The 27,264-nt window shown below is 37.3% G+C and overlaps 1 protein-coding gene across 2 annotated transcripts; it reads left to right on the forward strand.

Moving 5' to 3' along the window:
- The first annotated feature begins 226 nt into the window (after window positions 1-226).
- Window positions 227-19,163, forward strand: unc93b1 (unc-93 homolog B1, TLR signaling regulator). 2 transcript variants are annotated; one of them, XM_038290581.1, is made up of 14 exons: window positions 227-436; window positions 879-941; window positions 3,874-3,990; window positions 4,072-4,213; window positions 4,335-4,488; window positions 4,577-4,738; window positions 6,895-7,024; window positions 7,130-7,223; window positions 9,569-9,693; window positions 10,706-10,888; window positions 10,985-11,258; window positions 12,332-12,453; window positions 12,536-12,658; window positions 16,607-19,163. In XM_038290581.1, the coding sequence occupies exons 3-14, from the start codon at window positions 3,874-3,876 to the stop codon at window positions 16,856-16,858; spliced, it is 1,878 nt and encodes a 625-aa protein (XP_038146509.1). In that variant the 5' UTR covers window positions 227-436; window positions 879-941; the 3' UTR covers window positions 16,859-19,163. The 2 variants fall into 2 exon arrangements, with proteins under 2 accessions (XP_038146509.1, XP_038146508.1); XM_038290580.1 differs by lacking the exon at window positions 879-941.
- The last annotated feature ends 8,101 nt before the right edge of the window (window positions 19,164-27,264 follow it).

Consider the following 27,264-nt stretch of genomic DNA (forward strand, 5'->3'; position numbering starts at 1 on the left):
TTGAACATATTTGTCTATTTGTTAGCAAAGGCTGTGGGAAAGTATAGTTGGTCTTTATCTAGAAAATATGGATGTTTTGCTCTTTAATTATCCTGTTGGAACAGTGTAGACTGACTCTGAGGTTCTGGTGCCTATCCGCTTTCGGCCCTCTGTCTACATTGGTTATTGGCCACCCTTATAAAATTGTCCTGGCTACGCCTCTGTCAATGCGGGTATCTGCGCCTTTAAGACGGACCGGGTGAAGCAGTGAGGAAGTGAGAAGCCAAACTTTCGTTTCCCCCGTGAAACTTTTTTATTTTTACCTACAGTAGAAGCCTGTGCTTCAGAAAGGGGAAGAAACAAATAACCGAGACTAGAAGCAGCGGAAGGTTTCCGCCTGTCAGCGGCTGGCAGGTGGACTCTGCTCACTCTTCAGGAGACTCTCCAGACCCACAAGGTGAGTGCTTTTCTACTGTCTGCAGAAGATCAAACAAACACGTATTAATATGAAGGTTTTTTTTTTGGAAAACAAGCCTTAGACTATGACCTGAAGCTGCTCTGTGTTATGGTGAAACTGGTTTCAGGCTTTAAGCTGGTATGCACATATTATTACAGCGTAATAACTAAAGTCAGACTAACTCTTTCTTTTGTTACTTTACTTTTGTTCCCAGAGAATTTACTATGCTACAGTAATTCTCAATTATTGCATTGAACTATAAAACATATTTTATTCAATATGAGGAAGTAGCTGTTATATGTGTGAAATACTTCAGCATTATGTGACATGTTAAAATTAGATAATTACTTCCTCATAAACCTGAAAGTCAAAACTAAATAACTTCTGTATAGATCTAGTAAAAAACTTTGATGATCAACCCATTTGAAATATTATATTTCTGAATTCTGCGACTGGGAAACACAGCAACAATACTTTGTTTCTTTGTTTGTTGAAAATATTCCAGGTAGGATATTAACATGATTGATTCATGATGTTGATGGGTTCTGATCTTTGGTTTGTTTCTAACACAGACTTTAACCTCATAGACAGTGCTTTGTAAAAATGCTCTTGAACTTTTTCACCATTTATCATCACTGAATTAAAAAAAAAAAAAAAAAAAAAAAAAAAAAAAATATATATATATATATATATATATATATATATATATATATATATATATATATATATATATATATATATATATATATATATATATATATATATATATATATATATATATATATATATATATATGATATTTTGACACAAATAGGGCATCATTGGGCCATACAAGGGAAGTGGTGCTTGTTTTTTTGTATTGTAGTTTATGATAAAATATGCACAGTTTGGCATGCAGTTGTATTCAGCCTCCTTTACATAAAAAACCCCCCCAAAACATTCCCATCGCATGATGCTACCACCCCTGTGTTTTATTCTTGTTGGGTGGTGTGTTCAGGGACTTCAGGAAATGAATTTACTAATAAAGGTCTGAAAAATTCTGAAAAAACGTTTCCCATGTATTTTAATTGATATTGTTAAAGATGTTTTTATGCTTTTAGAAGTAAAAACATAAATATCTTGTTTATGATCTTTTCTGAGCCTAGAGTTGTCCTGTCAATTAAATATCCATCCATCCATTTTCTGACATGCTAATCCCTGCTAGGTTTGGCGAGGGGTGCTGGTGCATATCTCCAGGTGTCAATGGGCTCAGGGGCGGAGCTAGATGGGGGGCCAGAGGGGGCCATGGCCCCCCTTTACCAATCATTGGCCACCCTGTGGCCACCCCTACCATTTTTTTTCACTCTAATACAGATGGTGGCAGCAGTAATACTCTCAAGTGGAATATTCAAAACATTTAAATTTTTCATATATTAACAATTACTTGACAATAAAAACACTGTGGTTAATTAAGCACATTAATATACTAACATTAAAGATAATAAGTAAAAAGTTCAAGCAGAAATAGATTTTGTGTTATATGGGGTACAGAGAAAGTGAGGTGTCTGCAAGTCATCTAGGAGTCTTCAGTGAAATAATAACTATTTTAGTAAAAATGTATTAAATAATCAGTTTATGTAGATATTAGTGCTTGTAAATATCAGTTTTATGCATAATTATTATTGATATAAGTAGATAAGTTATGACAATGGAAAAGATGTTCGCCCCAGAACTCTAACCTGAAAGAATTTTTTCCACTATAACTTCAATCTAGAAAGCACGGATGTTGAAATATAGGAAATATACGCACCTATTTGTGAGGAAAGGCTGCAAGAAAATATAGTTAGTCTTTATTCAGCGAATATGGATGTTTTGCTTGTTAATATTCCTGTTGGAACGGTGTAGATTGACCCTGAGGTTCTGGCGCTTATCTACTTTCGGCCACCCATCTGAATGGACGAGAAACGGGGTACACCCTGGACAGGTCGCCAGTCTACTGCAGGGCAATATAGAGACACAGAGGACAAACAGCCATTTACGCACACTTACACCTAAGGGGAATTTAGAGTAACCAATTAACAAGTCATGTTTTTGGACTGTGGGAGGAAGCCAGAGTACCCGGAGAGAACCCACGCATGCACAGGGAGAACATACAAAAAAACCCCGGAGCTTCTTGCTACAAGGCAGCAGTGCTACCCACTGTACAGCCCCAATTTAATATGTTTAAACTAAATATAAATCTAATCTAAATAGGCTATAACAACAGGTCTCAGAGTGTTTTATGACCAAGGAAAATTGTGAATAAACGCTCGTAAAAAGAACAACCACATAACACAGTTTTAGTCTTTCTCATCTTTAGACAAACAGCGAAATAAGAACACAGGAAAGCCGATAAAACATGTAAGATCATTTGGAGAGCATGACCTGCATGAATAATAGTTAAAACAGAATAGAATAACTTCTTTATGTCATTTAATTACAGATTACTTTACAATTCATTTAACTCACCATTAGTGGGGCGACAGTGGCGTCGGGTGCAGGAGTTCGCCCTGCAATCCGAGGGTTGTCGGTTCAAGCTCCAGCTTTCAGTGTCGTTGTGTCCTTGGGCAAGACACTTCACCCGCATTGCCTGCTTATAGTGGTCAGAGGGCCTGGTGGCGCCAGTGTTCAGCAGCCTGGCTTCTGTCAGTGAGCCCCATGGCAGCTGTGGCTACACTGTAGTTTGCCACCATCTGTGTGTGAGTGTGTGCCTGAATGGGTGAATGACTGAATGTAGTGTAGACTGCATTGGTCAAGTCTCCTGAATTGAAAAAGAGCCTTATAAGTACAGGCCGTTTACCATTTATTTGTCTATTATTTAATTAGAAAGAGGAGAGCAAATAATTAAATACGTGAGTTAACAACCTAGTTGTAAATCTTAGGAACAGGAAAATTGGCCAAATGAATCTACCTTTCTGTATTTGTTGTTCTGCCTTATAAAGAAAAGTGAAATCTCACGTGAGACCTCAGAAATCTGGTTCTGTTTGAAAGGAAAAACTATGAAAAAAGTACTGATTTAACAAGTGTTTACAATGAAACATTTAATAGCACTGTAACATCATTTGCACACCTAGTCAGGTTTATTCTTCATAAAATTCCTGATCTTCATGCAAATAGGTATGTTTTCAAAAAGCTAAATGAGAATGGTTTTTGATATATCAATTTCTGATATGTTAATTATACTATGTGGTTTTTTATGTTAATCATTAAAAAACAACTGGATAGATTACTATTAGTTTTACTGATACCTTTCATAGTAAAAACACGATTATAACTGATGAGACACCATCAGATTGGGCTTTTAAAGAATGAAAAGTAGCTATTTTTATTGTAGTTTGATTTATTTTGATGATAAGTAGGTGGATTTGAGTTGACCTGTTTTTTTAATCTTACATACTGCCCTCCTGTGGTGCCTATAGATGGAGGGAACTGAGGAAGATCAGCTCATTGAAGAGGCCGAGCACATTGTAGCGCCTCCCAATGGTGGTGTGAATGAACTGCATGATGTGGGACAGGAGGACAACATGCAGGGAGAGGTGAGCTCTGCTCAGAATCAGTAAAGGATGTTTCCTCCTTGACGTAGATGGCTGCTGATGTAACCTCATTTTTCTGCTCAGATGGAGGAGTTTCTAGGCCCACAGGCACAGTACAACGAGGAGGAGGAGGAGAGGAAGTACTATAGAAGGAAGAGGCTGGGAGTCATCAAGAATGTTGTGGCCAGCAGCATTGGAGCTATGATTGTGTACAGTGTTTATATGGGTCAGCATCCATCCATCCATCCATCCATCCATCCATCCATCCATCCATCCATCCATCCATCCATCCATCCATCCATCCATCCATCCATCCATCCATCCATCCATTTGTGTGTTTTCTGCAGGTCTTTTGCAGATGCAGTTGACCCTTCATTATGACATGACATACCGTGAGGTGAAGTACAGCAACCTTGGACTTGAGGACATCGATCGGAAGATGCTGATGGGAATTAATGTGACCCCTATCATCGGCCTCCTTTACACCCCCGTACTCATCAGGTAGACTCACATAGACATAATGTAAATACAAATACTTTTATTGGAACGTTTTTTTCTTCCATTGCATTCATTTTGATGTCTTTTTTAGGTTTCTAGGTACTAAATGGATGATGTTTCTAGCGTCAGGAATCTATGCGCTGTTCGTCTCAACCAACTACTGGGAGCGGTACTACACGTTAGTGCCTTCAGCTGTAGCCATCGGTGTGGCTATCGTACCTTTTTGGGCTTCTCTGGGAAGTTATATCACAAGGTGAGCTACAGAGAGCTGAGAAGATCTTTGGCTCTAGATTCAGTTGGATTCGTAAAATGTGGATGTGACTGCCATCACTTTGATGTTGCCCATTTCCTTTACCTTGGGTGATGCAGAATCAGCTGATATATGTATCTGTTTTTATCCACCAAATATTATGGACCTCCACAAAGGTGCAATCGCAATTTTTTCATGTTTTATCTGTATCTGAGAGCTCTACATCATGTGAGGTTAAATCTAGTTTTCATTGTTGAATCGGTATTATTCGGTGTTTTGCAATGAAAGGAGTTTGGAACATTGAAAATGGTTGATAATTCATGAGGAAAAAAAAAAAAAGGCCAAAATGACAAATTACAGTTCAAATTTATTTAAAGATGGTGATTCCAAGATACTGTATAAAGCACAAGTCTGAGATCTGTTACATCCATCCCAGTCATTCTAGGCGTTTTGATTATTTCTACAGTTTATAGGTGCTCACAACAAAAATCATCAAAAACACTTTCCTATGAACCATTCGGTTCGTTTTAAAGTACTAGTATAAATAAAATGGCCCTCAAGACGGATAAGGAAGCAGATGCCTTAAATCTAAAATTAGTTCAATCTGCTAAGACCATCATGGTTTAAATATTAGACATTGAGCTGGTTTAATATGATGGTCCCCCTGAGTCAAACTATAAGTTGCATTTTTTTTTAAAGTATCATCTTATCTCCTCGCTAATGCTTCTCCTTGGAGGATAGCTACCAATAGTAGCACTCGATACCCCCCTTTTGGATCCATGAAGACAGGGGTCTGAAGAAAGGAAAATAAACCTTCACTGTATAAACCATCCATATCTCTTATTCCTCAATGTTTTCTATTTAGGTGCTGTAGCGTTTGAGCATAAAAGAAGAGATTTCCATTTTTCTAAAGTTTTTTTGATAAAGTAGTTTCCTCTTACCCGCTCTCTGCCCTTTCACAACATTTCAACCCTGAATGACTCTTTCATGCAGTTTCCTTCAGTGAGCTTTTGTCAAAATGTGGTACCTTTTTAAAGCATGACATTTTAGCACTATAAAGATCCTTTCCACATTCAATTCAATTCAGTTTATTTATATAGTGCCAATTCACAACACGTCGTCTCAAGGCACTTTAGACCATTCAACCAGATCATACAGTCAGATTGGTTCAAAGATTTCTATCTAAGGAAAACCAGTTGATTGTATCGAAGGCAATCCCTCACACTAAGCATGCTTGTAGCGACAGTGGAGTGGAAAACCTCCCTTTTAACAGGAAGAAACCTCCAGCAGAACCGGGCTCAGTGTGAGAAGCCATCTGCTGAGGCCGACTGGGGTTCAAGGAAAATGATGAGAGTGGTTGACAGGAAGCCTATTTGGGCATTTCAGGATCATGTTCTTTAGGAGCAAGACCCTCTAGGAGGTTAAGACTTACCCTGAAGTGACATCTTGTGCCGCTTTATTTAATCGGGGCTCTACTTTCTTGCTGCTTACTTCAGTAGAGCGAGGCTTAAACCTCAACAGGGATTTCTCAGAGTCTGACTGCCAGCGTCCTGCTGGTCCACCACACAGGATAGCGGAATAAACAGCTGATTAAAGCGCACAATATTCATTAAATCAGATGCATTTTAGCACATGTTTAATACATTAATATTTAATATTTTACCAATAACTTTACTAAATTTACAGGGGAGGCTTAGCTTTCCTATATGCAAAGAGAATTCTCCACTGTGGGTCAATGACCTATGGTGCATCTAGTGTGAGAATTATGGTCTCTTTATGGAGTAAATGTCCTTTTCTATGAAGGCTGTCAGTTGTGGAACTCAGCAATAAATGAACACAACCCATTTCAGAAGGGTTAAAGGTTTTGCACCATAAATGACTTTTTGCAAATTTTGGTTTTTCATCAAGAGGTTAAGTTTTTGTTTTGTAAATGCATTTTGACTATATTGTTATATTATTTTACATGATCACCGCTTTAGCTGTCAAAAAGGTCATGTTTGTGCAATCATATACCTCTACTGTTATTTTTTTGACAACTGTTTTTTTTATATTACCGGTAGTCTCTGGAAAAGTCCCATTTTATCTACCTGTGTTTTGAAAATGGCATTTAATTTTTTCTCTTTAAGCTCATGTTATCACACCTTTTCCCTCCTCTGTAGGATGGCCCAGCAGTACTATGAGTACGCCAACTACAAGGAGGAACATGTGCAGGAGCAGAGAAAGCTTCCAAAGGGGGCGTGTCACAGCTATGTCATCGTCTTCCAGTCAGTTTTCTTCTTCATCTTCAGTGTAAGTTTCTTCCTCCCCCCCCACAGTACCTCAGTTACAAAACTGACTCTGAAGAAAAAGAAGAAATCAGCTGAATTGTATGTCATATGTTTTCTTCCACATCAGCTGAGTTTCGTCTTCGCTGAGTTCCCCATGCGTCTCGTCCTCCATGACCACCTGCATGAAAACCCACACATCCTCTTCAATGTGAAGACATGCGGTAAACACACCTCATTTCCACTGGGGACCGAGGAATTTACCTCTGCTCAGAAAGTAAAAACACAGAGTATCATGTTATTCTATAATGCTTTTACAAGTTTCTAGATTTATTCCATGAACTCTAACTTTTTTCTACATCTTCCACACTTATTAGCACTCCTGGTTAAAAAAAAAGAAGAAAAAAAAAGACACCGTTTCTTTGTGCCTTGCCTCTCGCCCTTTGACAGCTAAACAAGCATCAGGGGCCCTGCCAGGATAACAAGATTAATGAATTTATCTTTTTTTATATATATTCTTTGATATATCAATTATTGAGGCTGCTATCTTCCTCTTTAGAATGAGATTGTAGATTCATTTCAGGTTTTATCTAGTTAAGGCTAATAATGGCTAATAATGCCCTAACCCAACTCTGTTAAGTGAAAACCAGAATGGGTTTACTTTACATTTCTGAGAATAGTTCCTTTATGTCTTAAAGTGTGTTTTTGTTGTACCGTCCTTTGTTTCTGTAAACCTTTGAATTGATATATGCCGTGTTAAAGGAGAAGTTCGGTTTTTTACACTTTAAGTCCATTTTCTGTAGTGTCCAGGATGAAATCGAATGATCGACACCAAAAGTTTGACAATTGCTCCTGTCTCTGCTTTTTGGCTCATTTAGAATCACCCCCTGGCTGCTTTAGAATGGCTAGCATAGAGCATGTCCGATAATGTCCTTAAAACAACCTTAAACGTTCTTTTTTAAAAATATGCTACTCACCGTGTCGTCAGCGCTGTTCAATGACGTTCCAAAAAAAGTTTCGTAAAGAAAAAACGTTCCTGTAGTGTTTTATTTAGCATTTTGTAAATCCCATTGAGTTCTGTAGGAATAGTCAATATTCCGCTGCCACCGGAAACGGAAATGGGGCCTGTTTACACAGTTGTAGTCTTTTCGCTTCACTCTGTGTACTCCGACGTCGAGGTGCTAACGTCTCTGTTAAACACTTTAAAAAACTCTGAAAATGGAATACGAAAGGTGGATTCTTGATTCTCGACGTCGGAGTACACAGAGTGAAGCGAAAAGACTACAACTGTGTAAACAGGCTCCATTTCCGTTTCCGGTGGCAGGGGAATATTGACTATTCCTACAGAACTCAATGGGATTTACAAAATGCTAAATAAAACACTACAGGAACGTTTTTTCTTCACGAAACTTTTTTTGGAACGTCATTGAACAGCGCTGACGACACGGTGAGTAGCATATTTTAAAAAAAGAACGTTTAAGGTTGTTTTAAGGACATTATCGGACATGCTCTATGCTAGCCATTCTAAAGCAGCCAGGGGGTGATTCTAAATGAGCCAAAAAGCAGAGACAGGAGCAATTGTCAAACTTTTGGTGTCGATCATTCGATTTCATCCTGGACACTACAGAAAATGGGCTTAAAGTGTAAAAAACCGAACTTCTCCTTTAATCTGAATAACTTCTAAATAGAGACGCAGAGACCTTTCCCAGCTAAGAATTTATCTATCTGTGACTACTGAGGGCTATGAGGCAGTTACATTTACGGTGGTTTGTATTTTTGCCTCATGCCAAGGGGCTTCTTGTTTTTCTTAATTTAACCTTGGATTGCAAATCTTGATTGACCCATCTGCTTCCTCTTATCCGTCAGGGTAGTGGTGCGGCTGGTGCCTATCTCCAGCAGTCTATGAGCGAACGGCGGGGTAAACCCTGAGCAGGTCACCAGTCTGTAGCAGGGCAGAGACATACAACCACTAACACACATGCAAAGTCCATGCAGGAAGACCTTAGGATGGGAATTGAACCCGTGACCTTCTTGCTGTTAGGCAGCAGTGCTTCAAACTCCCCAGCCCACTTGGTAGATTTCCTTATATTCAATTCTCCAGTTCAAAACCCCCTTTTCATGAGGAAATGAAACTCTGCTGCTAAGAAACTTGTTTGCAGCCAGATCATGATTTGAGATATTTCTGCTGCTGCTTTGGGTTTAACATCTACAGTACCGTCCCAGTGGTAGAAACCTGTTGAACAATGAAAGCTTCACGTTTGTATTAGTGTGTCGCCTAAAGCGGCTTTTGTATGTTTCTAAAAAGAGGTAGTTGAGATGATTTCGAGTGGAAGTACATTTTGTCGCTTTTCCTCTTGTTTATTCAACAAAAAAAAACAACACAAAGTGTGACCTGTCATTAAAATCCTGATAGTTTCCCCTTTTTTTTTGTTTGTTATCCTTACAATCCACGTATTCTAAAACTAACTTTTATTACTTTTGGAAACTTGTTGGAAAAATCTCTGGATGGTTTTGCCTAAAAACTACCTGCTGCGCCTAAAACTTTGAATCCTTTCTGTCTGACATTCAGGCGCTGCAATCAGAGGTATCATCCCAGGCTTCAACAGCACAGTGCTGACCAACCTGCCGCGCTCCATGTTGCTCATCGAGGTGGAGAGCATCTTGATGGGCTTCGCCTTCCTCTCCATGATTATCGTAAGAGCTCAGCATAGGAAACATTCAGGTTATTCCTTAAATGCATCTTTTGGTTGTTTTTTTAACCATAAAAGGACTTTAATTATAGACTTACTCTTTGACGAACAACTAAGTATTTGACTATTTACTGCTCAGTCTTTCCCTTCCCCTCAGAACTACATCCTAGATTCAGTTCCTGTTACGATCTGTAGATAATATGGTCTTTATATATATTGTCTAACAGAAGCATAATTTCTTGTTGTTTGCACTAATAAGGTCACTGAAAAAGCCAAGAAAGAAAATGAAATTTGATTAGAATATAATTAGGATCTAGAAAGTAGAAATAATGCTGTAAGTATTGTTTTTTTTTTCTTTTTACAATCACAAACTTCAGCGTAGGTATTTTATGTGATAAACCATCAGAAAGTAGAGCGTATTTCTGAACTTTATTTACCTTCATCCATCCTCCGTTCAGCTCTAATCTGCTTCCCTGTCCCTGCAGAATTAAAGCAGGCCCACCACATGATGCTGCCACCACCATGTTTTAAAGTGTGTTCTGGGCGAGGGGGATTGCATTCTTCATACATGCTAGAAACTGTTATTTTGGTCCCATCTGACCAGCTTCTTCAACAGGTTTACTGCTGTGTTTCTATATGACCTGTTGCAAACTGCAAACATCCTTTCTTCTGGCTTTTTCATTCTTCTTTAACAGATTCCCCCATCTGAGCTGTGGGCATCTGCAACTCTTTCATGGATGGCTTTGGCCTCTTGGCCGCTTCTCTGATTAAATACCGGCCAATTAGATTTATATCTTCTAGTTATATTATACTGTTTAATGGTGATAAACTGAGCAGTGTCTAAATGTGAAGTAATTCGAGTTGTAAAATAGTATTAAGATGGACTGTGTTGAAAAGTAACAGCTAAGAGCTCCTGTCTTTCTGACTGTGTCTTCCACACAGTCCAAACTCCTCTGATTAGGAGTCGAGTTATGATTTACTCAGTGTATTTCAGATGTGCCTTCCCCCCCCCATAGTTCCTGTTGCTCTGTGGCCCTGCCTACCGGCCAACAGAGGAAATCGACCTCCGCAGCATCGGCTGGGGGAACATCTTCCAACTTCCTTTTAAACACCTGAGGGATTATCGCCTGCGGCTGCTCTGCCCCTTTTTCATCTACAGCGGACTGGAAATGCTGTTCGTTATCAGCGGGTTCTCACTGGTACTGAACTACACTGACTTTCTACAGTAACCTGCCAGTTACAGAGATAGTCTGATTTTTTTGGGAATTAATGCCATGATTCTATTTCCCCCACAGTCCTATGGGGTCTGTATTCTGGGCCTAAAGAGCCTCTGGATCCTGATCGTGGTCTACGGCCTCTCCTGCTCCGTATTCTCCCTCCTCTCTCTCAGCCTCCTACGCCTACCACGATGGGTGTGTCTAATGGGGGGCGCTGTGGTGCACGGGATCCTGCTGGTGGTCCTCCTCGCTCTGTCTGTTAAGCCTAATTCACCAGAGTATCTGGGCCCCCTGCTGGTGATCATGGTGCTTTGGGGACTCGGCAGCGCCCTGAACAAAGCAGGTGTCAGCAGTGAGTATCAGCTGTGATGATGATGATGATGATGATGATAATGATGATGGAAGTAGTGCACAGCTCCATAAAAACAAGCAAGAACATAAAAAAGGCCTTAAAATGTAACATCTACAGCAAAGTAACAGAATAAGAGCAATTAAAAGACAATACAAGTCAACGAATTAAAAACTGTTGATAAAAGTTGATTGATGGGAATAAAAGCCCAATTAAAAAGAAGAGTTTTAAAGGACATTTATAATCTTTCCTGGTATTTGCCATCCTTATAATAAGTTGATTATCATTGAAAATTGAAGGCTCCATCTCCTCGAATCACATGATGAGTCTTGGAGCATTTGACAGCAGCAGCTTACCTGATGGCAGAGTTTACTGGGAAGAGGCTTGTTTAACCCTGTAATGCCAAATGTATCATATTTGATACTGAAATGTTTTGCGTCTGACACCTTTTGCATAATTTAATGGTAAAAACTTTGCTCAAAACCCTATTGTACACAATCAGATATACCTGATAACAGAGGGCAAAAGACTACACAAAAAATAATCTTGACTTAATGCATAGTAATAAATTATTAATATCAAAAATTTATATCTGTTTTTTCTTTTTACATATTTTGTTAAAAGTCCAAATAAGGACTTCAAACCAAAAAAAATGTAATTTTCTGTTTTTGTTAGGTTTCTGTTTCTGTTATGTTTTTTACACCTTCAAATCTTGACAGTTTTGTTTTATACTTGGATCAGGCTTTAAAGGGTTAAAAGCTCCAATACGTCAGCAGTGTTTAAACCTTTCAGAAACAAGTAAAAGCTTTAAGACAATCATAAATCATACAGGTAAACAGTCCTTTTTCCAGTCAGATGACGTTTCAGAGCAGCCATAGATGAAGCAGAGGACAGTCATCAATCACTGTATATAGAGAGCTGCAGCAGTCCTTTCAATAATATAGAGATAAAAAGGTTAGCATAGAAAACATGAATATTCTCTTATTTTTTTTATTTATTTATGGCATTGTTCTATAAATGTATCTATGCTCTATCAATAATTTCTTTTACCCCTAACCTTGTCTGTGTGCCCTCAGCTGTCATCGGCATATTGTACGCTGAGGAAAAAGAACGTCTGGATTTCGTTTACACCATCTATCACTGGTGGCAGGCCATCGCCATCTTTGTTGTCTATCTTTGGTCTCAGATGCCCATGAGGGTACATTTTAGTCAGAGTTTTCGCCTCCATGTATCTTGGGTGTTAAAATAGTTCCTTGACATTTTTCCTTTTTGGCCTTTAGGCTAAACTGTCCATCCTGCTGGCCACTTTGTTGTTGGCGTGCTATTGTTATTGGGTGATGGAGCGTCGCGTGGCACAGAAAGTGCAGCACAGGATGCCCCGAATCCCACGGCCACGCCACAAGGTAACCCACCACCCTGCACCCAAACTTAAGCCCTTAAATTATTTTGGTTATTTGGATGAATTGATCCTAAATCTGGATGATACTATTTTTAACTCTAATATTCCTGCAATTAGAAGTTCAGCCTTGACTAAATCCTTTTACATTTTCTGAATATTACCATTTCTTTGCTTGATGGCACATATTTAAATGGAAAGCATAAAAAAAAGGTTTTGTTAAAAATGTTAAAAGTATATTATATCTTTCGTGCAGTAGATAACTTCTTATTTTAACCCAGATTAGTCAGTCCTGGGTAGGGAAACTAATGGCGCCATCCATTGATCTCTATTAATTCACTGGATTGCTGATAGCCCGAAAAAAGGGAAGCTACCAGCGGCCATATTGGTACTCTCCACTCTCCACTCCCGGTAATCCATTAAAATGGCGATGTGTGTAGCATTTGGCTGCAAGTACAAGCAGTTTGCGGGCTATGGGAAGATGTTTCACAGGTAATCTCACAGTCAGTGGATGTACCAACCAAGAAAATCCATATATACACAGATATACACTATCCCATAGTATAGTATGTAGCGTAACATTAGTCTGGCTATCTCAGACCGACTCGATGACATTGACTGAGTTAGCCAATGACATTGTGTCTAACGTTAGAAAATATAAAGTAGAGTAAATAGAAAGTAATTGACTGTGAAATGTCAATGTCGTTATTCTTTATTAAGTGGAGGATGCTGTCGTTTTTGTTGTGTTTGTTGTATTTCTCATTTGAAAAAGTCATGTGCTGAAATATATTGCACGTTATATTGATGGGAAAAAAGCAACTCAAACCTTCTTTGAAAGGCTAATGCAGAGACAGAGCATTAAAGTATATGGCATCATGCATGCACAATTTGCAAATAGGCAAATACAGTAGCATTACCAGACATGTACTTCTAATTCAGTCTTGATGTGAAATTCGTAATATGTAATATGTAATTACCATAACAATGTCATCAAGGCATGTATATTTCATGTACATCACCAATTTAGAACTTTTGTCACTTCTGTATTATTATGCTCAATTAATACATGAATTTTTTTGTGATGGATTTGTCTAATATTTCATATGACATGATTTATAGACTTCATAATGACTATGCAATGTAAAGTGCCTTTTTTTTAATCATAAATTACAGTAATCTACTTCATCACTTGTGTCCAAGTGATAAATTTATCTTTATTTCATAAGTCTTAAGCCCCCCCTGAAAATGAGAATATCATCTTTGTTAGATGCTTTAGCGCAGATATTGTTTACATTGCGACCAGTCTAACCAGGGAGTAACAATATGGCGACCGGTGGCTAACAATGGGCTATCAGCATTTCAGTGAATAAATAGAGATCAGTGGTGCCATCAGCACAGTGTGATTGTGTCATCTAACAAAAAACGTACTGCACACATCAAGTCATCAAATGTTCTAAATGTGTTTTCATTTAAACAGAAGCTAATAATGTTCAACACAGGAAAGGAGGTAGGAGGCTGCGCAACATTAATAAACTTCCTGTGTGAAACGCAAACGGAGAACAGAACATGTAAAGTCTTTACTCCACAGTTAAAGTAAAAAAAGGTAAAAGTGCTGTTGTGCCAATAGGTCATTCAAATCAAGGGTAAAGCTAGTGTTTTATTATCAGTTGAATTAATATAACTGTAACTTGTTTACTGAATTTGTTTGCTTACTCTTAGCAACGTTATTAATCACCGACCAAATAAATGGTTCTCTGTTCATTCGAATGCTACAGAAGAAGAGCGAATCCAGCCTGAGTGATAAATCATTCACTATGTAAAATGAATACAAAAGACCACGGCTTAAAAATACAATGGTACCTTTATTAGCTACAATCACACAGTATTATATCTTATAACTAAACAAAACCAAACACTACTGAAAATAAGCAAAATTAAAGAAATAAAAGGGGAGGTGGGGTTTAAAAGTCCGTTCATAGTCCGGGTGATGTTCGAAGTTAAGGCTTAATGTAATTAATAGTGTCCTTTGTAATAGCAGCAGATAAAATGTAAATGAAACCTGACACGGATGTTAACTGCAGTCAAAACAGTGAAGTTTCATTCAATTTTTTTTAAAATGAATAATGACTCAGGAATCCATTAAACTATGATGAGACTAAAAGACCCATTAGCTTAGCTGGCCTGAGGGGTTCTGGTTCCGGTCGGGTCCAACTGAAACACAGAGAGGGCTAGCTCACGATGTATCAGTTAACTTCAGCGACACGTGACTCATTCTGTCTGTAGTGAGCATTAGCATTCAGTTAAACCTTTAAAACCATCAGCAGTTGAATCAGAAAGACTATTTCAAATAAAAACACAAACACGGCTATCTAGTCTACCTAGTTCACACAAGCAGAGCACTTATTTAGCATCATGGAAAGAAGGGGGAAGGATGCAATAACTGTTTTGGTTCAGTGGAGTGAAGGCCTTCGGCTCAGTCCGGTTTTCTGCAGACCAGTCTTCAGTCCAGTCCATTCGTCCAACAGCAACTCAAAGAGATTTTGATCAATCCGATGTAACAATAAGGGGTTGATTTTATAACTCATGGTAGCACAGGACTAGTCCCATTTAGCTACGGTGGTTAGCACGTAGTCGCAGCTTCTAGCAGCATTCCTTCGGCGCTGCTCCACCTCAGGCAGTCATGGTCCGGCGGCATCTAACGGCTCCTATGGCGAACAGTGATCAGGTTCCCGTTTGTTCGGCAGTTAGCAAACCTGGATTAGCTCTGCTCTGTGTCTGCTGCAGCAGAATTTAGGATACACTGCGTTCACTCGGTTTGAATCGCAGGATGAATAACAACACTGTGTTTAGCTCCTTCTGAATCACATAAAAAGGGCATTCTGACAACCAAACCCCTTCTCCTGAGGGGTTTGGTTGCTACGTAGCAACCAAACTTTTGTCTAGCCGTTAGCGGCGCAGAGCCACCAGCAAAATAGGATGCTAATATGGGAAGCTAGTGTTTTTAAAACCTCCGCCGGAGGGGTGTGTCTTTAGAGTGGTGTAGTTTGGGTGAGATCGGCAACAATGTATTGCAACAGCGCTGACCAACAATAAAATGCAAATATTAATAATTCTATTAAAATTATTATTTTTATTAGAATATGGAGAGACATGTTTTGGGGAATTTTCATAACAACTTGAGAGGAAAAAATTATTTGCAAAGATATTTGCTGAAGCTGGTAGTTGACTTTATGATTAGGGTTAGGAGAAATGCCCATGAGGCTGAGGGAATGTGTGAGACATGACTTCTGGTCTGATAAAACTAAAATTGAAGTGTTGGGGTAAAACGTTTGTTATATTTAAAGGGGATGAAAAGTGGGCAAATGTGAGGCGATCTGTGGACAACAGCGAGACAGCATCATGTTGAAGTGCTGTTTTGCATTGAAGGAACCGGTGCATCATTAGAAAAGATCATTAATTGGAAATATAGAGACATCCCAAAACATCTTTATGTAGTTGAATCTTTAGTGAAAATGGGTGTTCCTAATGGACAATTACCCTAAACATGCTCATTAGAAAAAGGGGTTTAAAGTACTGATGTTTGGCTTTAAAATTGTGACTGAGCAAGGCAGCCTTTAAAGCAAAAAAAAAATTTTACTTATCATTCCCGCCTCTATTAAGAAGTAAATGTATTTATCCTATCTAAACAGAAACAATATAGTCTTCCATTTACTGTAATAAAACCTTAAGGACATAATCTAAGACAATTAAATTAATTGAATCATTTGCCGTTTTTTTTATGTTAGACCTGTTAATTTAGTGACTTTATTTTCTTCGTTTTTATACCTTGTTATGAACATCTAAAAAAATCTGTAAACTCAGTTGTGCAGGAGCGGCTGAGGTCTTGTAAATCATGGTTGGATTGTAAAACATCTAAGTGGAGAGTAAAAATAAAAGCTTATGTTTTTACCCTCAGGTGAAAGGCTACCGCTACCTGGAAGAGGACAACTCTGATGAGTCAGATTCAGACAGAAGCGAGAAGGATGACGAGGAGGAGGAGGGAGAGAGGGCGGAGGAGGATGATCATGTTGTGGAGGAGATGGGAGCAGGGGACAGGGAGGAAGAAGGCCAAGATGCCAGAGCTGAGGGAGCTGACTCGCCTGGAGCCCAGAGGAGAGAGGCCGAGGGTCAAGGTGTCCATGTGGAGGAAGAAGGGAGGGAGATGTGATGAAATGAAAGAAGAAAAGAGGAGAGGTAGTGGACAAATATCCGGTACATATGGATGCTCTGTCCATCAGAATATGAATGGCTTCCTTTATAGAATTCAGAGCGAGGAGGGAGCAAGGTCTGGCATACTCCTCAACTTTTTATGCTTCTACCACCATGTTGAAATATTGTGGTGCTTTGTTTATACTATTATGTCATACTTCAGGTTGGTCTGTTACATAAAACTGCAATGAAACACATTACAGGTTGTGGTTCATGAATCCTGGGTAATTTTATATATTAAAAAATCAATTTATTGAGGTTCTGCAGATAATCGTTTTGGTTACTTTATAAATGAAATCCTGTTTTTGACTTTATAAGCAAGGGTTAATATTTTGTCTTAAAATGACATATCTGTGCATCTTTAGCCATAAATCAAGGATATGGTTCACAGAACCAAACCTATCATTTCCAGCTATAAATCTCTCTTTTTCTTGTAAAGGTTAGAAAAACCTGTGAAAAAGCTTTTAGTGAATCATCACTAGAATCAGTAAAACAACACCCAAATTGTTTTTTATTACAAATACATTGTTTAAACAATTTTATGTAAAGAGAGTTCCTTCAAAATATATTCGTTTTATGTATTTTAAAATGTTTATGTGAGACGGTATTTCTTGTTAACATGTTCTGTTTATAATTCTTCACACACTGAACAAGGCAACAATTTAGAACACAATGCTTCTATTCTATCTGCTCAGTTTGTGCTACACGTTCACCAGATCTGTCGATAAAAAAAAAAAAAAAAAAAAAAAAACATTTTTTGTGTTGCTTCTGCAGAGCATTTGTCTGCAAAGAAAGATCTGAAAGAGACAGAAATGAAGAATTAAAAATAGGGAATAAAGCTGAGAACTGTGTTTCAATAGTAATTATCAGAAAGCCTGCTTTACCCTGCTGAATGTGAATAGATCTTTTTTTTGCTCTTTTGTATAAAGACAAAGAAAACACGATGGAGCTAAATCTCATTTTACTGAGGATAATAGGGATGATTATGAATATATGCTTTTATTTAGTACAATTCAGTTTGTAGCAGATTGGAAGGTCATTCAGAGAGGATGGCTGCAGGGTCAGTGCAGAGAAAAGATGTTAGTTCTAGCTAACATCACATGACTGTTCAAAGTTTGCCTTATGAAATGTTGTGTCTGTCTAGAGTTTGGGGATTATGTGTATGAACTTTGCATGAGGTAGATGTTCTCTATTCTTCTTAATGTTGTCTGCCAGGCTGCAACAGACAGACAAGGAAGCCCGCATACTAACTTCTCACTGGTCTCTTATGAATATTTAATTCCTTCCCTTCTTTGGTATATTAGCTTTTTATTGACTGTTGGTCAAAACAAACCCACTGTCATTCTGTTAGGAATGTTTTTATTCTCACCCTGCAAAAACTTTAATCCTCACTGAGAGATTCTTCCCATAACAGTGCTTGGTTAGTATGTGTTTTTATGCAACATCAACTTTTCAATGTCTGGCTAGAGCTGACCCTAACTTATCATATAACAGTTCATTTTCTGCAGAGGTTTTGAGTCTGGGTAAGGCGGGTCTTGCAGGAAAGTCTGACGCTGATACACAAATATATGCATTCCAAACAAAATTTCCTAACACCTTCATGATGCTGTTGTTCAACCTTCATCATTTCTCAAGTTGTAAAACAAAAGAAAGAAAGGATAAAACGGATTTAATTCTGTGTGCTGTGGTCTTTACTGTTCTCAGCACAGAGGGGGGTGGCAAGTCACACCTGTAGGAGCGGGTTGCCGTGTGGAGCCAGATGGCTGTAAAGGCGGGAGCAGAGTAGAGAAGAGAGGTCTCACAGGTGGTCCATGAGCCAAAACTGCATCCTCTTCTCTGGTCATCATGTCAAGATCAAACATGGACACTGGTTCCCAATGTCCAAACCCACGATCATGGAATATAGCACAACACTACCTTTACTGAATTCACAGCTTCATCTTATTTCATCCATTTTTCTAAAGGCATCTTTTTTCTTCCCAAATAGAGTTGAATTTCCATTTTGCTCCTGTTAACTCCTCGAATGTTTGCTGAAATGTTAGCCTTACATTAGCGTATAAAGTCTCTTTGGATATCACCTGTATATACAGTGGCTTGGCTAACTACATACTTTAGTGTGCTTCCAGAAAAAGCTGTTCTACTTACTTTTGAACACTTTGCATGGATTGTTCCTTATTCAGCTACTGATGTTTCAACTTCAGCTCTCTCCCAGCAACACAACCTGTGTATTGTCAATAGCCTGAGGCGTAGCTCACACAAAGGCAGAAAAAAACAGCAGCAAACTAATGTGTGTCTCTCTCATACAAAAATATTACAAAACGTTTTCTTAATATGATTCATGCTAGACGAGATATTTCTTTTTTAAAGTTTAGTTGCCAAGAATACCATAAAATACTAGTGCAAAGTGATACAAAAATCAAAAATACTGTAAACTATATGCCTGCTTTTCTTTTTTGTTGTTGATTGTTTTGTTGTTGCCCTGAGTGCTCTAAGCCTAGTAATTTTGACAATTCAGGGCCAGAGTTTTTAAAACCATGGTTGGGATAGTGGTAAAAAAAAAAAAAAAACAAGGAAAAACACAGATTTATTTTATTAGAAAATAATTTGTACATCACTTAGAATTTTTTATTAAATTTTGCGGTAAAAAAGAACCTCCCTGCTGAAAAGAAAGGGATAGGGTTTTGCAAAACATAACACCACGTTTCCTATGTTGACTCCAGGACAAATTGTAAAAATACCCTGCTATGCACCCTAATTGAAATATTCCTACTTTTTATACTTTTATAGCCATGATTCGAGGCCTGTATGAGAAACAGAACCAGAGCAAATAACTGAGAGACTTTTAGAAAGCCTGAAAAACAACTGCTGAAGAACGACTAGTTAAATTTTAAAGGAGTTTAGACTGCCTATATCTCCCTGCTGATTACTGTTGCTTAGTGTTTCCCAAATTTGGTTTTGGGACTTCAAAGGTAATAAAAAAAAAAAAAACTACAAAAATGATCAAAGTAAAGCATAAATATCAACTACTGTAGCAGTCAGGATCACAAAGGGTTCTCCTTGGGCACCCCTACTTATTTCCTTCCACAGTCTAGAGATGTTTTATGAACTATTTAGTCCAAAATTACACTTAGGTATAAATGTCAAGATTTCTGCAGCAGGTTTGGAAAAAACATTAAACTGTGATACCAACTTACAAACTCTGGATGGAAAGAAGGATGGAAGGATGTCCTGTATGTGTTCTTTCACCTTTACAATCCTTTATATATCAGGATGTAACATTTAAAAACAGGGTCAATTCACCCAAATTGCTTTTTCAGTGCTATAGTCTCCTCAGCTTCAGGATTTCCAAATGCTGTTAGCATTGTATCGCTGACTAGATTAAGTTGAAAAACAAATTACATTGGTATTGATCCTTCTAACTACATCTGAAAAGTCTTCAAAGACATTGTCATTTAAAAAGTGCAGTTTCAGTTTCCCTCCATGACGCAGAAACAGCTTTGTGAGTGCTGAATGATTATCCCTAATGGCCTCCCTTCTCCCCGTTGAAAGCTTGACCTGTCACAGGAAGGAAATCACCGGTGGGACATAATAACATTAATTAGCAGCTTTGGATTTTCTTGGTTCTGATATTGTGCCTATTCTCTATAATGCCGTCATCACATACTTAATGTTAAAGTAGAGCAAATTTATTGTTAATGTTCATTATGCCTGATTCCCTCTTGCTGTGACAGGTCAAAATATATGTGGTGTGCAAAAATATCCTGTTAATGATGCGCAGTTAGATGTTTTTGGACCTCCTGCTGGTAGTTATACTGATGTTTATATTGACAGTTTTTTTTTTTAATGTAAAAGGCCTGAAACTCAAGCTGCTCTTGATAATGGCTTTTTTTTTTTTTTTTCAAATTTCAAGTAAGGTTCTGCTTCTGTTTAATGATAAAAAATAAAAATCTTTTTTTATAGAAAAAATAATTAAAAAACATATTGTAGGAATTTAAACCTGAACCAATTAAATCAAAATTCAAAGTCAGATTAAACATCATGCACACCATATATTTTAGTGAACTGAACAACATTCTTATTGCACTATTCTATATGAATTTGACATTTTTCTATGTTTTTTCAGTGTTTACTACCTTTACATATACTCAAATTATATTTTTTCTATGATATTCTACAGTCATGCTTTGTAGCCATTGTGTTTGCAGAAAATAAATGAACCTGATTAAATTTTGCCCATGAAATGTGTGTTGTTCTATGTAGTTGCACTATAAAAATAAACTGATACAGCAATAACCGCCAGACATGCATCTCCATTGAAACTTTGAAGTATAAGCAGAGCAAAGGTTAACAAGGCAAAAACTTATTCTTTTAAAGTCATTTTTAGAGAACATTAAAAAATGCCGACATTCAGATAACATGGATTATTGACAAGAATGTGAGTTCACTGATCTAATCAAATGGAGAGGGAATAGAAAGACTAAGCTTCATCTGGGGAGTCAGAGTGGGAGTTTTCTCAGTGGGCGAATGACATCACTAACTTGGGAGCCACCCCAAGAGAGATGACAGCATAATGAGCTGGCTAACGGTTGTTAAATGAAAAATAAGTGCCACATATTAGATTTAAAGATGAGCTTTTTGTTTTTTGTTTTCTACTACTTTGCAAAATTATTAAAGATTATTAAAAAAGACAAGATAATATATTAAACGTGCAATAAAAGGGTTAATTAGGAAACATTACAAGGGTTATTAGGATTAAAAAGGATGGTTTAGATGAAATCTGATCGAACAGAGGGATTAGTAGAATAGAGAGCTAGAAAAAGGGATGTAAAAAGTGATGAGGAAGTTAATGGGTAATATAAACCAATAACAAGAATGATTATGATAAAGAAGACTCATAAAGAGGGTGAAGATGATGGGTAGGATGAATAAGCACATGCCTTACCCAGAAGAATATGATTGGTGGGGCAAAATTTAATAATAGGGATCACAAAAAAAGAGATGAAAAATCTAAGTGTGATAGGAAAAAATAAGATCATAAGGAGTGATGGAGAGAGAGTGTGGGATCGTAAGGGTCTCAACATAAATGACTAGAATGAGTAAGAAAAAGCAGAGGACATAATAATGGGATAAATTGGACATCTAAATGGAAAATAAAAATTAACTGTGATCAATGAGTTCATTTAACAAAGGAGAGCAGTGATAATCCATCAAGATGTCATCTCAATAGTGCTTCTTTACTCTTGCAATCTTGAAACAGACAGAAATACGGTTAAACCAATGTCTCACTCTGCCTGGTTCTGATCTAAACAGAACTTTATTAATAGATAAATTGGTTTTATCAGAAAACAATTGGATTGGCTTAGCAAGAGATAACAGAACTTGGACAGCGGATGTCTAAAGGGCTCAGCAAAAAGGTGATTCAGGGGTCTTTTATTGTGGCATCTGCTGACCAGGTGATGTAGTCTGAATGGGCACTTTGGTGGACAGCAAACTAATTTAGAGCACATAAATAGAAACAACTGATACCAAGATGATCCAGATCCAACATCTGATATCCAAACGTAGCCCAGATAAAGTTTTCTAACCACAAATAACAAAAGTTTGTGAGCAGGGATAAGGACAGACAGATGAAGAAACAGGTGGAGTCTCGATGAGTTAAAAATCAACAAATATGGTCAACAAGGAGCACAAGAGCACAAGGTTGAGCGTGAAATGCCTGAACATAATATGGAGACACAAAATTCAGCCAACACAAGTAGAAGCATTTAAAGCAGGGCTGGAAGTAACAATAACTTTGCTAATTGATTAATCTATCGATTATTTTTTCCATCCATGGACTAATAATCAGATAGCAAAAGGATCCTTAAAGGAAATTTTTTACAGAATCAAACCAGGTCAAACTAAAACTTTTGCACTTGATGAGTTCTGGGTAGAACAGATTAATGCACACATCGAATTTTTGCACAAATATTTTGAAATTTATTTTAAATTAAAAAAATGTATGTTTCTTTTTGCAATTTTGATGTATTTACTGCTCCAAGTAGGTGGATTTTTCAGCTAAAGGCATGTCTTACAGTCTCTATACTCCAGTTAAGGATTAATGAATTAGTAAATTAGTTGACGAGTATTTCATTAATCGATTAAGCATGATCAATCCAATTAATTGTTTCAGCCCTAGTTTAAAGAGTTTATTTAAAGGTACTAAGGTGTTGCTGGTACAGGATAAAATAAATAATTTTTATTGTGCTTTTAAAAAAAACACACAAAAAAAACAACTTTTAACTGTTTTATTTAAAAAAAATGTCTGTTGTCTTTCAGGGCAGAAAAAAACACAAAAAAACAAAAATCAGAACCTTTCATATTTAGATATTTATTTTCTTTTGAAAAAAAAAAAAAAAAACGAACAAAAAATTGCAAACAAAATTAAACTTATAATTTTTCTTATTTAAGTATTTCTTTTACTTTGCCTTTCAGGGCAAAATACAACAACAACAACAACAACAAACAAACAAACAAAAAACTTAGAACATTTCTTATCTACTTTTTTTCTCTCTCTTGCCTTTCTGAGCCTCTGACTCTTGTTGCACACTGGAAAGATGCTGTCATGCTTACATGCCAAGTATTTAGCAGTGATTACTTTCTGTGATGTTCACCATCATGTAAGCAGATTCAGAGTCTGGATCTTATTAAATTAAGATAATTGTCATCACTAAACCCATTGTTTGACTGAGATCATTTTAGTATATGTGTAAAAATGTTGTCTATAATGTTTATAGCAATACATTCTAGCCAAAGTTTAATCAATATTGTCAGAAGACTGTTTCTCCATCTTTACTTTTGAATAACCTCATACTAAAAAAAAAAAAAAAAAAACTCTCCTAGAACTGAAACTATGTTTATCTTAATAAAAATGTCACAGATGAAAGTCGGACAGAGAAAATGTAGGTTGATCACTAAGACTTTCAAGCTTAAAAGCAGCAAAGCTCGTCAGTACGGAGGGTTCGGAGGGGAAAGAGATTATCTTTCCCTCATTTGAGAGATTATGTCATTCACCAGATTGTTACAAAGGCATCGTTTGTTTTTATTTCACAGCCCCCCCAAAAAACAAAACAAAAACATTAATAATGTTTAAATTATAATTCAGTATTGACACAAATAGAGTAAGCACTGTCCTACCAGTTTTCCCTTTTCCTTTTTAATTCGATCCCAAACACTATACACTATATTCTCAGCTTCAAAGTCACTTATATATCTTTTCTTGCATATAAGCAAGTATACTTCAGCTTCGATACAATCTGGAGGTCTGATCAACTTTTTGTTGAAAATGATTTGGAAAAAAACAAACAACATTGAAATAAACGCCTTTTTTTCTTATTTATTTTTCTCACCATGTGTTTGCCTGTTATGGGATTTTGAATGTAATGCCTGAGCTCTGTTTGCTTTCTCCTGACAGTCGAAGGATCTTTCTGTATGCATTTCCAAGTGCTTCATCCAGTCCTTTCAATTTTACATATCCATTGTTTATTGTTTTCTAAGAAATGTCTTTGTCTGCTCCCTTTTTTATTATGGTGAATTACATCTAAAAACACATCTGTTTCAAATTTCTCTGAATACTTGAGGTAATGAGTGCTGCTTGCAAGAAAATGAGACTTTAAGCTTTCTTGTGATGAAAGTATCTCAATGAAGATACCTTTGTATTATCAGTCTCTACTTCAAAATATAGTGTGCTTTTTACTTTCTTCACCTTGTCTATTAAATATCTTATACCCTTCTGCACGATGACATAACTCTCAATAATCTGACTTTTGCTTTGCAAATGCGTGCAACCCACCTAAGTCATCTATTAGCCCATGACCTTAAGGGACCCAGTCATTACACGACGTGCTGCTGCTCCCCATGAAGCTCTCCATCTTAAATATTTTCACACAGCTATTTTGTTTAGACTGTGGAAAGTTATTATTACCTGTTATTATTATTAATGGACCTGCAAGAGAGGTGCAAAGGTCCTTAATGATTAAACCTCTATATTTTAAAGAGTGAAACTCACCACACAGTAATTGGGGCAAAACAACATGAAGTACGAAGTGTGCTAGGATTGTGTGTATGCTTTCCACTCCAGGATGAACTAAACTTAGAAGTCACGATTCTCAAGTGTCTGCCAGCTGCAGATGTTTGATGAAATTGAGAATATCAGGTATGTTGGTAAGAAAGGTAATCTACAAACATTTTGAACATTAAATAGGCAGCCGACATTATACAGACAGATTTCTGTAAATATAGACTTCTCACTTCATGAGGCTTCAGGAGGATTTTTGTACCAGATTCAGTGTGAGCGGCCTTCTGCTGAGGCTGATTGGGTATTCAAGGAACAGAAGCAGACTGAAAAAAGAGAACATAACAGCACTGATCCATAAACACTTGTTATATTATAAAAGGTTGGATTACACTAGTTCCATATGTGGCTCTGTCAACAAAGAAAGAAACAGTTCATCTGCCTCATTTTAGGCAGATCAATTCTCAGCCATTTTTTCATGCCCAAAGGGATGAAAGAGAAAACAGACTGAAAAACATACCCAACTCCATTATCCATAATTATAATTGTTGATAGCAGCAGCCAAACTGATATTTCCATCCAGGATGGTGCTACGGCAAAACAGGAACAGACCAGATGAAGATGAGGAGAAAAAGCTGAGAGAACCAAGATTTAGTGGTTGAACTGAAAAATACTGCAGAATGGGAGAATAGAGATAGAATGAAAAAAAATAATTTCTATGTCCTCCAGCAGCTTAAGCTTATAGCAGCATAACTATAGAGAAAGATCAGGATAACCGGAGCCACTCTAACTATAAACATCATCAAAGGGAATGTTTTTCCGCCTCAATAACTTAAACTGGTAGTTGGTTTGAGGGCGAGGAGCCTGATAACTAAAAGATCATTAAATAGAATAAGAATAAACTGGATAAGGGTGTCTTGCTCTCTTTTTGCTGTATCCTGATTTTTGGGATATTTAAATAATTTATTTGACAAAATATAAATATTTGATAAAATCAAGTATTAAATGTAAAAAGAAATCAGATCTATTTTTAATTATCATACTAACAGTAAGTAACAATAAATGGAACCATGAAAACATTGATGCATTTTTGTATTACACAGAATATAAGTAAGTAAACCACAGACTCAACTTTTAGCACAACATTATGTTATGTAGATGTTGAATGTTGTAAGCCTATTTTTATGCACTCACTTTGCTTCTGAATACATGTGTTTGTAGGTGAATGCAGGTGTGGAAAATAGAGCTGAATAGATTTGGAAAAAAGGTATTTACTTACATTGAATATAGCAAACTTTTTTCTGCCTCATTTACTCTCCCATTTTTAGGATTATCAGAATGATTTGTTTTCACTAAGTGCTCTCGGCCTGGATGATGCCATCAATCTACCACATTTTCCCATAGAACCACCTCACTGTAAGCCATGTCCACAATGTTTTTAAAAAAACTGTAAACATACATATATCAGCCGCACATACCTACTGACCTGTCCTCCCTTAGATTTCCAACTTGACTTCCATCTCCTGACAGTTAGGTAAAATTTAAAAGCCACATCTTAGTATAAGCCGCATGGTTTAAAGCAGGGGAAAAAAGTAGGGGGTTATAGTGCGGAAAAGACGGATGTAAGGTGCATCAGTTTCCACTAAGCAGAACACCCTGATAAATGCTGGTGAAGGATCTCCGTCATCCAAGTCATTGTTTCCAAGTTTGAAGATGTTTCGCTTCCCATCCAGGAAGCTTTTCAAAATGTCAGGAATAGCGTTGAGGTCAAGGTTTTATATAAAACAAGGCTTTGTTGGGCTACTGTATAAAACCGAAAACGTCATCAAACTTGTTTAAACATGTCGAGTTATTTCCAAAATCACAAATATTTTGGAAATAACTCACCCCTTATAAAACCGATTAAAGAAAGTTTCTGTCATGATTTTATCTAAATATCTGACCCACATGTAGAAAACCAAACAGAGAGACCAGGGAAAAGTTTAACAGGTTTTATTGTGAGTTGGTAAAGAGGAGTCCAGTGCTGCTCTGAACACTGTCGAACCGGGACTGAAAAGTGAAGGGGAAGGTTCTGCGGTTAGTTCAGGCTCAGAGGGAAATTTGAGTCTTTGATTTGAAGAAGGGAATAAAGGCAACAGGACTCATGTTTCCAGAAAAAGGTGTATTTCGTTGAATCCAGTCAGTGTGGGTTGTTCCAGTAATAGACTTGTTCATTGGAGGGCGGACAGGGTTTAACCATTTTGAGGTGTTTCCTTGAGGAACGGAGGAGCTGACAAGATTTCCTGCGGTTCTTGAACGGTTTCTTGTGGAGA

The sequence above is a fragment of the Cyprinodon tularosa genome, unplaced genomic scaffold (genome assembly GCF_016077235.1).
Source record: "Cyprinodon tularosa strain WSP-4 unplaced genomic scaffold, ASM1607723v1 ctg283, whole genome shotgun sequence".
In the NCBI taxonomy this organism is placed as follows: Eukaryota; Metazoa; Chordata; class Actinopteri; order Cyprinodontiformes; family Cyprinodontidae; genus Cyprinodon; species Cyprinodon tularosa.

Excerpts from the sequence above, each read along its gene's own strand:
- unc93b1 (XM_038290581.1), top strand. The coding sequence starts at position 3,874 with ATGGAGGGAACTGAGGAAGATCAGCTCATTGAAGAGGCCGAGCACATT. Across the intron at positions 7,025-7,129 it reads TTTTCTTCTTCATCTTCAGT|CTGAGTTTCGTCTTCGCTGA; the intron begins GTAAGTTTCTTC and ends CTTCCACATCAG. Across the intron at positions 11,259-12,331 it reads GAACAAAGCAGGTGTCAGCA|CTGTCATCGGCATATTGTAC; the intron begins GTGAGTATCAGC and ends GTGTGCCCTCAG.